The sequence below is a fragment of the Stegodyphus dumicola genome, chromosome 3 (genome assembly GCF_044657685.1).
Source record: "Stegodyphus dumicola isolate Sdum_Otavi_A_Nest chromosome 3, ASM4465768v1".
Taxonomy (NCBI): Eukaryota; Metazoa; Arthropoda; class Arachnida; order Araneae; family Eresidae; genus Stegodyphus; species Stegodyphus dumicola.
In genome coordinates, this window is record NC_140770.1 from 121858392 (window position 1) to 121876082 (window position 17691).

Here is a 17691-nt window from a genome sequence, read left to right on the forward strand (position 1 = left end):
CATTGCACAACATCATGAACTTTTGGGAAATATTGTTAATTTTCAGAATTAAATAACTTAAAATATTTATTTGTCAATGAAAAGAGTAAAAATGCATTAACTGGCTAATAGTTATATTTATGGATTAAATTATACTATTAGTTACCACTAGTGAATTAGAACTGTCTTAAATTCCTGTGGCTGATATGTATATTCCTGGCTGTCTTCTGTTAATCATGTGCTCCATCTTGTTATTTTGATTTTTTTTTAATTTCTTAATATTTTTGTCCTTAGCCTGTTCTTTTAATTTCTTAGCAAGGAATCTTTGTATTTTCTTAAATAATAAAACAGAAAGTAACTGTTTTTTTAGGGTTACAGTACATCATTAAATAATTATGAATGTACTAAATTTAAATTATACATTTTTAAAGAAAGAATACTGTGGCAGTGTAACAATTATAAATGCAGTCAGATTGAAACAGTGAAATTAAAAAATTGGTTTGAAGGAAGCTGAATGACATTTTTGATAGCTTTGTAAATTGGTTACTTTTAGAGTACGATATTAGTATCTATAAAATAATGCAAATAAATCTATATGAGACTTGAGCAAGTATCTTTGAAAATTATGCTTTGTCCAAATGGCAAGTTAGATCACCACTAGTTTAGCCAAACTTTATTAGTGAGAACTAATACTAATAATACAAACATATCCAGCAGTATTTTCTAACTTGGCAAAATTCTTATGTGGGAATTATTTTCGATTTAAATTAGTTGATAGATTTAGGTATGATATTATCTTCTGTTTTGAAAAATCTTCAAAATTCAATAAACTTTCAAATGTATTTATATATGTAAAATAATAATAAATTACTGGGAACTTTAAAACTGTCACTTGCACTTCTAGATGATTTAAACATTTTATGAAGGTTGCTGTTTGAGACATGTTTGATACAGACTTTATTTCTGTTCTTATAAATATTGCCTATTTTAAGAGACTATCTTCTTAGGGAAATGGTTGCCAGATAAAAATTCTATAGTAACTGCATTTTTTTAATTACGCATTGTTTTCAATTTTAAGTGTTTTCTTTTTCCATTTAAATTTTAAAATGTTGAAATATATTCTTTATGATGCCAAATCATTGAGGACTGTGATTTTAGCAATGTCTGTTTATAGGAGTTTATGCTGAATGTATCTTATCTAAATACATATCAAAATGCTGTTTAAAATTTATTAAGAGACCTAATCATAGTTTTTATTAATCTAGGTTTGAACTTGGTGTACCATACATTATTCTTCGAAATGCTCATAAGGATTCCCAAAAGATCTGACCTTGCCTGACTATTCTTTCGTCTTCCAAATTCACATTGAGCTTAAGAAGAACCTCATAACCGGTGGTGTAAAACTTTTGACTGTGTATAGTGTTAACAGAACTTACATTTGTTATATTTAAATATATATTGTGTTACTAATGCATAAAATTGTGTTTTGAACTATCTGGAATGATGAACTTGCTGACAGGTGCAGCCCCTTTTTGATACTGTATGGAAGCTGAAATTGAGTAAAATGTTTTCTATGATGAACAGTAGATGTGTCTTACCACCGTTTATTTATATATTTAACTTTGCTTTTGTTCCAAGTAATAAATTAGCTGACAGGTGCAGCTTTGTTTTGTGTGTTTAATAGAAATTAAGCATAAATAAAAATATCTTTTTCTGCTGAACCTGTGAATTTTATTGCTTTTTCATGTTTTTCTTATTATAATAAATGGAAATATGCAATTTAAGTTTGAAATTGAAAATTAGTTCAACCAAATTCTCTTTTTATTTTAGAAATATACATTAAAATTGTAATTATTAATCAGATGCAGGACAGTAATAGTGATGGATAATTAAAAGGTCCCCCATCGCTGCCATTATACTGGCAGTTGATAATAAATCATAGTGTATTGTATAGTAAAAATAAAAATTAAGATCAGAATTGAAACTTTCACAATTTATAGCCCCCTTAGCTTTTTTATTACATATACATTTAAATAGTCTCTAGCTATAAGATGTTTTCTTCAGAATATTTTTATTTTCATCTTAATTTTTTAAAAAAGTGATGCTGTTTTTTTTTTAAACAGTTGGAGTAACGAAAGCTGTATATGAAAATACAATACAAAGGTTTACATAAAATTGTAGTGCTACTTTTGCATCACAAGCAGTGATACTATGAGATTATACTTGTATATGATTGCAAAGTAGCAAGGGAGTAAGCTAAAGGCAAAACCTGCAATGAAAGAGCCAAGAGTTGTTAGAGAAAGGTGTTCAAGGGTCACCCCAAGTTGAAGTGCTGGAATAAAATGGACGTTTCTCACGCTGGTAAGCTGTTGTAATGAGAAATGTAAAGCTGAGTACAAGATCCCATGTAACATTCAGTAATGAAAGAATTGTAGTTCATCTTCATGTAGTGTTTAAATTCATTTTTGAACTAGCACACATAAGCAAAGTGATATGAACTTGGTCCGTGGAGCCAGAGATTTTGTGTGAGCAAGAAGTATTGCCTGTAAAGTGGTGTCCAGGTAGAGTATCTAAAGTGGTAAGTTAAATTTTGATTTTTCTTAAAAACGATTCGGGAAGATTTGCTAAAAAGAAAGAGTTAAAATCGTAAATAATGAAATGTAAGAGAAATTTCGCATAGAAAATGTGTAAAGAAGTTAAAATTGAGTCTAAACATAAGGAATTTCAAAACATATGTTGGAGAGAATTCAAAGTAACATGTGTAAGTTTTTCGGTTCAATACTGTTACATATGGAACTGATTTTGCATCATACTTGGCGGCGAGAGCATTGAAGCAATTAGCAATTGATGAAAGTGGGAATTTTTTTAAAACTGCCAGTATAGTACTAAGCAATTTTTATGTGCTTGATGGGTGCTCATAAGGTTCGAGAGAGTTAGTTCTAAGCTAGTAGTTGTTTGTAATGAACCAAATGCTTAGAAAAGATGGGTTTGGATTCCAAAAATTGTCTATAAATGTAAAGTTGGGGATACTTTTTACTTCCTTGTAGAAAGTATTGTAATCGCGAAAAGTTTCAGGCAGCATATTTCAATGAAAATATCCATTTTGACCGCTATCGAATGCAATTTAACTATGTTTTTTCATGATATCTGGACGTAAAGACAGAATAAAAGACTCTTTTCCACCAAAAAAATTATAAAACTGCTTAAAAATGAATTCTGAAGAGAATTTTTCGTGGCGTCTGTACGAACGTGTGTACATACGTGCCTACGTATGTATCTTGCATAACTAAAAAACGAGTAGCGTCAGAATGTTCAAATTTTGTATATAAGATTGCTATAACATGTAGATGTTCACCTCGTATTTTGGTTGCAATCATCCGCACCAAATGTATATAAATATATTTATATATATATCCACTCTGTTACCCGGCTCAGTGATCTCAGTTTCTTTACTCTTATATGTTTATAAATTGTGCATTTTTTGCTTTAAAAATGGTTGAATTATGTTGTTCTTATCTTCCGGTTAAGGTTTTTATACCTTTAGTAAATCTGCAAGCAATATTTGTACAATTATCAACAATTTAAAAGCTGTTTAAATGCGGCTAAGCATTTAGTTTTAAATAACATGGCGAACATATTTGTTTACATTTGAAACAGCAGAATAGTAGATTTGTTGCCAATCTAGAGAGACTAAGCTTCGCAACAACAAAGATAGCGCCTTCATTTATTATTGCGAATTAAATTATGCTTAATCCTTTCTGGAATTTTTTCAAGGAAATAAGGTATTTCTTTTATATAAGGAATTCCTTTAATTTTTTTTTTATTAAGAAAACTTAAATGTAATATGTTCTATTATATATTTGGTGGTGTACCAAGTCACAGAGGACCGGAAAACTTCCGGTATCTTGGCAACCCAGTCCATGCATTGTGGCCGTGTTTAAACTGAAATGTTCATTCAAAACTATTTGACGCAAGGATAAAATTAGAATTAAAATAATTTAAATTCATTTTACTAAATTTTTATCAGTTCATATGCGTTGTTATCATCTGCTTATTAACATTTTTCTATTTTAATATAAGTGCGTTTTCGTTACATAAATACAAGCAATATTTTATTAATATGATTAACGAGTGGCAAAATTTTTTAATTTCGGTTTATTGTTGTTGTAAAGAGAATGTTCTTTAAATTTATCATTGTAATGCTGAGTTCTCGGGATGCTTGGACTGCACGTTACATAGCTATTACTGAACTCCTGTATACTGGTTACAGATGTTTATTTTTACCTCACACCATAAAATATTCACTTTTACTGTAGGATTATTTGTTGAATAATCAAGGATGAAAAAGAAACAACCGTACAGGAAAAAGAAATGTAACATTAAGAAATATATCAAAAAAAAAAAAAAAAACAAGAAGATGGATATAAAAAGGAAGAAAATGTTAAGACTAAAGAAAGAATAAAACGATTAAGAGGGGGTGAGAATATAAAGCGGAAGAAAATGTTAAAACCAAGGAAAGAATAAGAAGATTAAGAGCGGATGATGAATTTAAAGTGGTAGAAAATCTTAATACCAAGGAAAGAATGAGAAGATTAAGAGGGGATGAATATAAAGCGGAAGAAAATGTTAAGACCAAGGAAAGAATAAGAAGATTAAGAGCGGATGATGAATTTAAAGTGGTAGAAAATCTTAATACCAAGGAAAGAATAAGAAGATTAAGAGGGGATGATGAATATAAAGAGGAAGAAAATGTTAAGACTAAGGAAAGAATAAAAGGATTAAGAGTGGATGATGAATTTAAAGTGGTAGAAAATCTTAATAACAAGGAAAAAGTAAAGATAGAACAATGACTATAAAGTGGAAGAAAATGTTAAGACGAAGGAGAAAATTTGAAAACTAGAGAACGTGTACACAAATTAAGATCACAGGAATTATGTCAAACCAAAGAACTATTAAATGACAGGCAACAAAAAATAAATAAACGAAATGATGATCAACTCCGACTTAGAATATTGTTCGACAGTATTGGAGGAGTAACGAGCCAAAAGATAAGTATTTTTTGCAATTTATTAAAGATCAAGCATGTATGCCTCAATTTATATGTTGTTGTTGTGAGGGTTTATTTTTCAGTCACTCTGTAGTTAACTTTAATTTAGTTAAAATTAAAGAAACTGTTTCTGAAGACATATTTTCAAAAATTTATAATTATAATTCAAAATTTATTTGTAAAACTTGCAACTTTCATATAAGTAAAAGTAAAATACTTAATTTGTCTACTAGCAATGGATTGAAATTTGTTGATGTAACCTAATTGCTTGCAAATTCTTTCTCCACTTGAAGAGAGAATGGTTGCACCTTATATTAATTTCATGCAAATTAGGCCTTTAAAATCTTTTGCAGGAAATCCACAACTCGGCTTGAAAGGTAGTGTAGTAAACATACCAATTGAAATAAATGATGTGTTAAATGTATTGCCGAGAAATTTCGATCAGATGGCGACATTACAGCTAAAGTTAAAAAGGCATTTTGATCACAAGAGCAACTATATGTTTGAAACGATTCGTCATGCTGTTGTCTGTGAAGCTCTAAAACATCTGATTGGAACTCCACTTTACAAAAAACACGATATTCAGATTGACGAAAAATATTTGCATCAGTTTCAAAGAATGATGACATAGCATTATGTAATACTCAAAATCATTTAAGTCTTTCACATGATGCAGATTTTGATTCCCATTTTAAATTGAGGCAGAATTAGATGAAGAAGTTATGTTAGTTGATAGAAATGAAGAGATAGTTAACAATGTTAGAATTATAGCTCCAGCACAAGGAAAAACTCCTGTACCTTGGCATGCAGTAGAAGATATAGACGAATTGTGTTTTCCTAAGATATTTGGTGGTTACAAAATGAATATGCCTGCTTTTATTTCGTATGGAGATCGGGCAAAATCGGAGATTAGGCGCTGGGATCGAAGGTCATGTATACCTACTAGGGTTCTTTTTATGGCTAAGAAGTAATTAGAAAAATCCTGCATAGCTAGTTTAAATATTTGTCTGAGAAAAACAAAGCGAACCGCAGATGTACGAGTTAAAAATGTTTTAGATATGGCATTTTTAGACAATTTAATTAAGTTAGACCAGGGTCATAAAATTTTAAAACAAATTAGATCTTCGCCTTCTTATTGGGAATCAAAGAAATGTGACCTAATGGCAATGATCAGGCAATTAGGCAAACCTACAATTTTCTTAACAGTATCTGCAGGTGAAAAGATTTGGCCAGAATTATTACAGTGTTTAAGTACATTAAATATGAACAAAACAATTTCGATTGAAGAGGCATTACATTTAGATGATGCAGAAAAATCAGAATTAGTTACGCGAGATCCAGTAACCTTTGCGCGGTACTTCGATTACAAAGCAAATAAATTAATATTATAAAGCGGGATAACAGTGTTTTTGATGAATATTTAATTGAAGATAGTTATGAACGGGTAGAGTTTCAAGTACGTGGATCTCGCATGAGCACATTTTTCTTTGGATTAAAGATGCGCCCATATATGATCCAACCAACTGCGAAAGCGTAAAAGAATGCATTCAATTTATAGATAGATTTATAACTTGCAAATATGATGAAAATGATGTTTTTATGGCAGTTCAACGTCATAGACATACTCATACATGTTACAAAGGTACAAAAATAAAATGAAATGTCGATTTAATTTTCCACAGCCTGTTATGAATAGGACAATCATTTTGGATCCGTTAAATAATGATGATAAGAGTGATAAAATTGGAAAAACTTTGTCTGAATTTCGAAATTTAATGTTATATTTTTCAAAAAAGCAAGAACTTGTTTCTTTTGAAGATATTAAAATTAAAAATAAATTAAAAATTAAAAATAACAGAAGACCAGTATATTGTAGCTTTAAGGAGTTCATTAAAAAGATCACAAGTATTTCTAAAACGTAGTAGTTTAGAAGTAAATATTAATTGCTATAGTAAAACCATATTACATTTATTTGAGGCTAACATAGACGTACAGTTTGTTTTAGAAGAATATGGAATAGCATCGTACATAATTAACTACGTTGGAAAAGTACATGCTGGTCTGTCTAAACTTTTACGTGATGCCGAATCTGATGTTAACAGTGGTAATATCAGTGTAAAAGGAAAATTTCGAAAAATTACTAACGTATTTTTGAATAATAATTTAATGTCAGCACAAGAAGCGGCATATCACGTTTTATCGTTGCCATTGTCAAAAAGCAGTAGGCAAACAATTTATATTAACACAAGTCCAATAAATGAACGCGCCTTAATGTTAAAAAGTCCGACTGAATTACGAAAGTTGAATTCTGAATCGAATGAAATATTCATGGATAACGTCATAACAAAATATGCCAATATACCGCCAACACTAGAAAAAACATGTTTAGCAGATTTTGTTTCTAGTTATTCAAAACGAAAAATTCAAAAGTAATGGCAATGATGATGAATTAATTGAATACCGACCAAAAGAAAAAGTTGCAATTATTAGATACAGACGGTATAAGTTAGATCAAGACTCGTTCAATTATTATCGCAAACTAATTCTGCTATTTTTGCCCTGGAGAAATGAAGCTTATGAAGTAGAAAATGTGGATACGGGAAACGTTTACCTTGATAATATAGAAATAATCGACAAAAATATTCGATTATAAGAGATGATGTATTAGATAGAGCTTTAGAAAATGCTCAGAATGAAATTCAGCACGTACAAGATGAAGAAATTAATAGTTTCTTAGCTGAAGAATTACCTGGCCACCAGCAAATTGATATTTTACAACAAGATAAAGAAATTTGTAAAGATAAATTTTACAATCCTTTTATATGCCCTAAACGAGTGTCACCTAGAGAACTGTTAAATATAATGTCGAAGCTGAATAATTTGCAACGAGACTTTGTGATGCACGTGTTGAATAGTTTCAAAAGACACAAATTACCATTAAAAATATTTTTAAGTGGTTCGGCTGGAGTTGGAAAATCGACAATAATTAAATGCATTTACCAAATGATTACTAATTACCACGACAATTTATCTGGTTCTGAGAAATATAAATTAGCTGTTCTACTATGTGCCCTTTCTGGTAAAGCTGCCTTTTTAATAAATGGAATAACATTACACACTGCTTTTGCTCTACCCGTAATACAGTTTGGTGGCCAAATGCCTGAACTATCTGCTGATTTAGCAAATAATATTAGAGAAAAATTGTTCCATTTAAAATTATTAATTATAGATGAGATTTCAATGGTAGGTAGTACACTTTTAAGTCGTGTAGATACCAGATTGCGACAAATACGAGGAATAAATAAGCCTTTTGGTGACTTATAAGTTATTGTAGTTGGTGATTTGAATCAGTTACCACCTGTAATGGATTCACCTATTTATAAAATAGGTGAATCCATTACAGGTGAATGATAAAAATAATGAAAATAATGAAATGTTTAAAAAATAATGAAATGTTTAGGCTTTTTAACATAAATCCTTTATGGGAAAATTTCGAATTTTTTGAACTGACGCAAATTATGAGACAAAAAGATGAAAAACGCTTTAAATAATTTAGCTGTAGGCCAAATGACTGCGAAGGATATAGCACTACTTAAATCAAGAGAGGTTCAAAAATCAGATGTTCCTGAAAATGCAATACGTTTGTTTGCGGAAAATGTTAACGTCGATATTTATAATCAGGTGAAAACAGAAAAGTAAATAGGCACAGAATACATTTCTGAAGCAAAAGATACCATTTTAGGTAAATTATCAGATACAAGTAGAAATCGTATACTAGAATCATTAAAAACAAAAAGTATGATTGAGACAAATGGTTTACCCGTTAGTGCAAGATTAAAATTATTTATTAAATATATGATAACTAGCAATATTGATATCGGAGACGGCCTTGTGAATGGAGCCTGTGGTTGCTTAAAGCACATAACATTTAATTCAAATTCTACGTATCCGTGTATAATATGGATAGACTTTGCATCCAACGCTGTTGGTAAAAAAGCAAGGCTGCTGTACAAAGACTACATGAAATCCGAAAATATTGATACCAATCTAACACCAGTTGGGAAAACCAGTATTTCTCTAAATATTTCGAATAAATTACAGTACCAAATATTAAGAAAACAATTTCCAGTAGTACCTGCGGAAGCTTTGACAATACACAAAAGCCAAGGTCAGACTTACAAAGAAATATGCATAGATTTTAATAAATCAAACAGGATTTCACGGCCCATGTTATATGTGGCGCTAAACAGAGTTACAAGGTTATCTGAATTATATATTTTAGGTACATTTAAACCCCCAAAATTAATTAAATCAAATGATCCAGTTTTGTTAGAATTACATAGATTATGAACAGAAAAAACACTGAAATTATCATTTGATAATTTAAAAGTAGTTAATGGAATTACAGTCATGTATCAAAATATCAACTCCTTGTCGACCAAATTTGAATTAATATTAAGCAATGAGTGGTATCGCAGATGTGATATTTTAATATTTGCGGAAACGCTCTCAAAATCAACTGACAAATTTGAAATTCCTGATTTCGTTGAAATATTTCGATTCAACATCGTTCGTCAAGAGGTGTTATTTGTTTTCCAAGAAAAGGAATTGATGTGTTATATCTGGATTATGTACTTGAAATACAGGAAAATCAAAATAAAGCTGAGTCTCATGTAGAATTATTCAGTGTTAAAATAGAAAATTATTTACTTATCAGTGGTTATAAATCTCCTTCCTGTACAAAAAAACTTTTTGAGAAAATGTTTCAAAATATATATAAGAAAACATATATAATATATTTCTATATATAAGAAAACATATGAAAATAAAAACGAATTAATAGTTATTGGTGATTTCAACTTCGATATGAAATGTGAAAGAAAATTTGATATAATTAACATTTTTAACCATTATAACTTGACATCCATGTTGCCAATTGATGTACCTACTACAGATTTAAATACGCAACTAGATGTTATATTTTCTACAAATGCCTCTATGACAGCAGGTGTGTACGAAACATACTTTTCATACCATAAGCCAATATTTGTAAAGTTTAATTTTTAAGCAATAATCCTATGTGTGCACAAAATGAAAAGACACCATGAATAATACAAAATACAGTTTCTAATTGTAGTACTAATATTAGTAATCCTAAAATTAGTACCTTAAAAGAAATTGCTGAACTAAATGCGGTTGGACTTATAAATTTAGACGAACAATTTTACAAATTGCTGATAGAATGCTGTCGGAAATTCATAAAATAAATGTAACACTGTCTAAAAAGCATTATTCTAATCGTTTAGAAATGATATTTTTAGAATACGAATACTTCCTGGAAATGATAAAACGAAGTGTTCTGACAGAAAATCCTTCAGAATTAAAATCTCACTCTATTGATTTCCAACGAAACAGAACAAAAAAAAAAAAAAAAAAATTATGATGCTTTAACAGAAAATTTCTCGGTAGTGAAAACAGAAGGTGAGGGATCATGTCTATTCCGTTCATTATCGTTATGCTTATTTGGGACAGAGGAATTACATAAATGCATTAGAATGTTATGCTGTTATATTTTTTACAAAAACTGGTTATACTTTGAACAACCTGATAGAATGATTTTTTTGTTCGAATATGCAAGTGTAATAGAATTAATAAATAATACTGCCAGCAAAAAATGTGTAGAATTTAATAGGCCATACAAGGAAGTCATGTGGTGTCCACATCAGATTTTTTTAATTTGGATTTGCGTTTGAGATTTTTTAAAATTTCAATCTCATATGCAATGATTTCATAACACACGTGACTAAATTTAGAGTCACTCTGTTCTGTAATGAATTAATGTTTATACATAACAGCTTCCAGTATGTCCCATCGTTTACATAAATGATTCGGCTAAGGCCCGTTAAACCATTTCCCGAGCTCATGTTCTTCACATCTGTCGTACAGTATTTTGAAGAACGTTTAGAATTTTGACTTTGTTTGTCCTCTTCTTTTAAAAGGATCAGATTCAGAGAGATAATAGCAAGGAAGAATATGGGTTAAAGATGATAGTCATTTTTGATGATGGAAGGAACTGGCGTTTTTATCATCAAATCATTTTATGTGAACATAAGGGAGAATGTAAAGTGGAACTTGTAGTTTTGTCTCAAGTAAATTGCAAGATGTCCTGAATAAAATAAGTCTCCTTGGTTTCTTCACAGTTGTATCAAAGAGAAAATTATTTTGAAAGAAGAAGTTATTAATTTTCTTATGTGCCTTACCAAAAAATAACTTACTTAATAATATGACGATAGACACTTAGCATTTCTGAAAAGTGTTGCGTCTTTTTGCTGTTGTTGAAGTGTTTACATTCTGCACAATTCTTAGCCTGTTATTATCCCGATGTGTAAAATAACACTTCATCGGATGTGACGCAGTTTTTATGTTTACCATCGCACATATTTGATCTAATGGATGAGAATTTTATGCATTTCAGTGGTTTGATCTGCTGTTGTAATTTATTATCTCACTTGCTTGACAGTAACATAAGTCCAGAAATTTTATAGTGGTCAAAAATGGCTTGTACCTGTTTTTGGATTAAGCACAATCTTGCAAACAGTACGAATTTTCAAACCAGGGCCAAGGCTATAGCAGTTAGCTTCCCTATCGCCGTGCTAACAGGGGTACAATTTAACCTGTTGCCTTATGAAGTATTGCTTCTAAAAGTTAAGCATAGTTAAGCATGCAAGAGTACATTCGACATAACTAGAAAAATTATGTCTTGATTAACCCATAATTTCACTAAGATACACAATTCAAACATTCTAATTTTACATACATTCATCACATTTAACGATTCAAAAATTCTATTCTCATTCATACATTCACGATTTAAACATTCTAATTTTAGATACATTCATCACATTTTTGTACATTAAAAAAATTAAGCAATGTAAACAGAATAATATTGTCTTAAAAAGGGATATGACCATCTCTAACCTTCATACGATTTAGTTATTTAGCATATGTTAAAGAATACGAGGGTAATTTACGTAGCTGGAGAGATGCTTCATGAAGGATTTAAAAGCAAATTAGCTCATATTCATGCTAACCACAAAAACTTTCATGCAGCCAGCCTTTTCACAAATATTTGAACTAGGGTCGAACTAAAGCTGGCATGGTGAGCCTGACCTTAATATGAGTTCTGCATAGAAATGGTATATCATTTAAACTGTCAAGCATATTATAAGATAGCATCTGCCATTCCTGTAATAAGGCAGGTTCCAACTCTTTGAAGTAGTTGGAGGGGGTTCATGGACGGAGACATCACACCCAATAGCATTCCAAAGATTTTCGATGGGTTTGATATCGGAGAAATATAGTGATTATACTATGCAAGTAGTTCTTTCATTCTTGAGGTATTATATAGATGTGCATTATCATTCATAAAAAAAAAAAAAAAAAAAAAAAAAATGACCAGCTACTACAAAGTACTGTGTTACAATGTGGTCAAAGACTATTTAGATACATTTAAACCGTCATAGTATCTCCTGTTGCCTATCCAATAGTTCAAAGAAAATCCAGGCGATACTGTTACATTGCCAGGACTAAAGGAATGGTGATCAATGATATTACTGTTTTCGTTCTATGTTTCACCTTCTCTCCAGATCATCACGCATTTTATAGAATTCCAACATTAATCATAGCTCATCCATTGAAGTATTAGCTGCTTTTCCAGTTTGCTATTATGATTCCACATTTGCCGATCTCCTCTTGCATTTTAACACTTAAGGGAGCACCAAATCAGTGTGATTGTCCGGATACAACATTGTGTGTTGTATCTCGAGAACAATCCTTTCTTAAGTAGTCTTTACCACACAGTAGTTGCAGATATTGACCGTCCAGTTTTTGTAGTAACATTGATCATTTGTTGTAACATAAAAAACAAAAAATTATTGATCAATACCCTACCCGACATTGAAAATGCAACGTCAATAAAGAGTGACCGCAAAATTATGCAAATTTCAATGTAGACGCGCGCCACCGTTATGTGAAATGCATAGCTCTCCAGCCGATGTTGAAGAAGATGTAAGGGAAGGAACATGCATAACTTTCAATTTTCATGCTGTTATTTATGCTATGGTAATCATCGTGGAAAATTTGTTCTTGTCTCAGACGACACGAGTAATAGCAGATAATGCCAGGCCGTCGTAAACGGAGACAGAGTAGACAGACGCTTTTACGAGGTGCATGGTGATCGGACTGAGAAGGGCAGGTTGGTCCATACGGCAAATCTCAGCTGGCACACACCTCGACGCGTCCACAATTCACCGGCTGTGGCGACGATGGTTGGAACAAAGAAGTGTGGCAAGTTGAGGGGTGCCGCTGCAGCCAGAGTCACGTCGGCACGCATGGATCGACGCATCCGCCAACAAGCGGGTCACACCCGCAAGCCACTTCTATCTGCATTTTGCAGCATGTTCAAGACACCCTTTGGATGTTCCCATGTTGACCAAAACCATTTGCCATCGATTGATGGCTAGTGGCCTGCACTCGTGGCGTCCGTTAAGAAGACTGCCATTGACCCTACATCATAGACGCCAACGTCTGCAATGGTGCCGGGCTCGAGCGATGTGGACGACAGAAGGGCACAGAGTCATATTCTCAAACGAGTCACGCTTCTGTTTCTGCAATGGTAGTCGCCACGTACGAGTGTGGCGTGGATGTGGAGACAGGTCCAATCCGGCAGCAATTGTGGAACGCCTCACATCGCGACAACGCGGCATCATAGTTTGGGGCACAATTGCGTATAATACCAGGTCACCTCTAATTCACCAAGACACTATGACGGTCCAAGATACGTATATGATGTGCTGCGGCCAATGACAATCTTCTACCTTCAGGGAGTGCCCAGTGCCCTTTATCAGCAGGATAATGCCCGACCACACACTATTCGCATCAGCCAACGTGTTCTGCAAAGGTGTACATATGCTTCCCTGGCAACCTTTTTCTCCTGATTTGTCACCAATCGAACACATTTGGGATGTGATTGGACACCATTTGCAGACCCTGCCATTGCCGCGTTTAGAAGACGAACTGGGGCAAATGGTTGACAGGAAATGGAGAGCCATTCCTCAGGGCACCATCCGTAATCTCACTGACTATCTACTTAGACGTGTTGCTTCATGTATCGCCGACCAAGTTGGCCCTACAACTTACTGAGCCGACGTTGTTTTCGCTCTGTATTATGCTTATCATTTAGAAATAAAGATCACTTATTGTTCGTTGCTGTCTCTCTGTTTACCGAGGTTCATCACTTTCTGACCACTCCTTCTTGGTGTTGCATTTTCAACGTCGGTTAGTGTATAAACGAAAAACGCGACATCTTTAACAGACTATCTTGCTTGAAGTCGGCTGACAGCATATCAGCTTTCAGAATTAACTAGTCGTCTTTTTTGGGTCACAGTTATCTCGTGTAATCAAAACATAACAAAATGCATTTTTCAAAAATTTTGTGTCAATAATTAAACCCATCTGCTCAGTAGGCTTTCGAAAGGCATCGTCTTCAACTAATGCTAATTTGCTTAGTAGCTAAGAGTTAATTGTAATTGTTCACATCATATGAAATTTGCAAATTTCTTTCTGAAACCACAGCAAGTTACAGTGAATAAACTTGAAGTACATATTTCGGAACTCAGAATCTGTATTGCATACTTAACTTTGACATAACGTTAGCGGGTTAAACTTTGGCATAACAGTGCATATTGGTTTGTTTAGATTTTTCCTTCTGTTTCCTTGTATAGATATGTGTGTGTGTGTAATATGTTATAAGATTATCTGGGAATGTTGATTGCGTGTATTGAGATGTTGATAAATAATGAAGAAGAAACTTTGAAGTCATATAAATGCAATAATACACAATCGCAGCAGATTTAAATCATATGCCTTTCGTTGTAGCTAAACATTTTGCGACCATAAATACTCGGCACAATTATGGCACACGTTCCAGAACAGTTACATTTTTGATTTTGTTGCTATAGGAAGAAAAGCAACAAAAAGCATCTCAGCGAGAACGGAGGTAGAAGCAAAGTGCGCAGTCATACAATATGGCAGTTTCGGTTCTCGAAATTTTGAGTACTTCGAATAAGCTACGTCATTATGTAAGTCATATGTATGGATTGATCTAGAAATGATGCAATGCAAAAAAAAAGTATTAGTATATATATATATGTAAGAAAAGTAAAGAAGATTAAATTAGCAACGTAAATTTCCCTTCTCTATTCTAAAAATAGTAACCCCTCTCTGCACTGCGCCATTTCGAGACTATTCAATGTCATATGACTCTGACGTAATTCTGGTGATGAAAATTGAACTAAAACTTAAGCAGCCAATAATAATTTTACAGCAATATTAAGTATCCAATCAAAATGTTTTGAGAACCAAAACTAACTGAGTCTGACTTTAGATTTCATCCTGAACATTACGCACTTGCTTTCCACGCTTTGGCCTAGCTACACTGCTGTCTGTCTGCTCTGCTTTCTTGCTACAAAATTATCAAAAATGTAAACCTTTTGGAACAGGCACATTTAATGTGCCGACTTGTGTGTAGCCGCAACATGTTGCCGAAAATAAGATTGAAGATTTAATTTGCTTTCGCTTCCAATTTTCTTAGTCATTATGGATCAAGACTTCTGAGCAGTCCAAATTCCTGCTCTTGAATATATTACATACTAGGTGTACCCGCCCGGCGTTGCCCGTGCATTTAGAAAATGCAGATAAGTGAATAGCGTAGGAATAGTAGTGTAGGACATGTAGACTGTCTCTCTCTCTTCCCCCCCCACAAGCTACAAAAAAGAAATGAATTGTAATTAATCGATTTAGTGTATCGTCAAAACAGAAAACTAACGCTAGAATAAAGAAATCAATTGTTACAATCGAACGTTATTTGAAAACAAATAATAATATCAGTGAGTCAAAAAAACCGTGATTAATTAATTATAAATAATTTTTTTAAAATTTTTCTAATTCAAAAATCGAAAATCGGGCTTTGAGGTCTGGTGGCCAGCCCCTTTGTGCTTCCGTATAAAAAATTCCAGGTCCCTGCGTGCGATAGATTTGGCTGGAGAGCTCGGTCAGACAGACAGACAGACACATTACTCTTGCTTTTATTATTATAGATACAGTAAACTCTCGCTACAACGATACCCGATACAACAATAACTCCCTCTACTACAATAATGTTTTGTGGTCCCGGTGATTTTGCATATAAACTAATGTTAATCTCCCCTCAATATTGCTATATTCTCTAGAACAATAAACCTCTGTAAAACGATTTTTTCAATCTAAATTTTAGTATTATTTTCTCCCTTTATAATAATATTTTGATTTTCAAATGCTTTTTTTTTTTTTTCGTTTTCTTTTGTTATTTTTTCCGTCTATTAAGACTCATTGTGGATATTCAACTTATCCCTGAATAAATAGCTATTGTTCAGATTTCAAAACAGATGAAGACCACCCTTTTGGGAATTGGAGTGGGTGAGGGGGGGTGAAGTGTAAATGTATGCCTAGTCTCATTTCTCAGTAAGCTTTGGAATTCTGATAAGGTTTAAGGACATCTAGACCTGTCTGGTCACCTTGTCACAGAACAAGTGCCCTTTGTTAGAGGAACAGGGGGAGATGGAGGCGGGGTGTTGTTAAGTGACGTACTGAAAAGTGAGTTCAAAGATTGTTTTATAGTCTTTAACGATTTTGAGTTCTACGCGAAACATTTGGTTTAAACTTTTCTTTCTTTCACGCAATATTGTTCCCTAAGATGGCAGGGCGAAAGCAACTAACTATCTTTTCGAGATAAACTGAACGTTATCAATGATATTGATGAGGGAATGAAGCAGATTGATGCGGCTAAGAAACATGGATTATCGCAATCTACAGTTGCAACGTTCCTAAAGAAGAGAAAGCAAATCGAAAATGCTGTAACTTCAAATGAAATTAACCCAGAGCGAAAACGACTGAAAGTTGCGACAAATGAAAACATTGATGCTGCTGTTTTAAAATGGTTTTAAGAGATGAGAGCAACATATGTCCCAATAAATGGACCTTTATTATGTGCAAAAGCACGGAAATTTGCAGCAATGCTAGGGAACGAAACTTTCAAAGCTAGCAATGGTTGGTTAATGCGTTTTCGAGATCGTCATGGAATAACTTTCCAAGAAGTTCACGGAGAGAAAAAGTCAGCCCCGATAAACGACGCAAATGAATGGCGGCTAAACAAGATGAAAGAAATCTTAGAAAAGTATGCTCCAGAAGACATTTATAATGCAGATGAAGCTGGGCTGTTTTTCCAACTCCTACCCGACCGAACATTGGCATTCAAGGGTGAAAAGTGTTATGGAGGGAAGAAATCAAAGCATAGACTGACTGTTCTTCTGTGTACAAATAGCACAGGAACGCATAGAATACAACCTCTCGTTATTGGTAAATCATTGAAGCCAAGGTGCTTTAAGAACGTGAAAAGTCTTCCCGTGGAGTACAAAGCAAATAAGAAGGCTTGGATGACGTCTAAATTTTTTTTTCCCGAATGGTTACAGAAGTTAGACAATGAAATGAAGAAGAGAAAGAAAAAAATCGTTTTGTTGATAGATAACTGCGGTGCTCACACGTCATTTCCAAAGCTACAAAATATCGAA

General features: G+C 32.9%; 2 protein-coding genes across 3 annotated transcripts in view; one reads left to right on the top strand and one right to left on the bottom strand.

Annotated features, from left to right (window-relative positions):
• The window catches only part of bwa (alkaline ceramidase), a 188647-nt gene extending 186947 nt beyond the window's left edge, over positions 1 to 1700 (top strand). For both annotated transcript variants that reach the window (XM_085813257.1, XM_035376034.2), the window contains exon 6: positions 1245 to 1700. In XM_085813257.1, the coding sequence (XP_085669383.1) occupies positions 1245 to 1308 (64 nt within the window). In that variant the 3' untranslated portion in view covers positions 1309 to 1700. The remainder of the gene's footprint in view (positions 1 to 1244) is intronic.
• LOC118205829 (estradiol 17-beta-dehydrogenase 2-like) overlaps positions 1 to 17691 on the bottom strand; it is a 128731-nt gene that overhangs the window by 14403 nt on the left and 96637 nt on the right. The window lies entirely within an intron of this gene.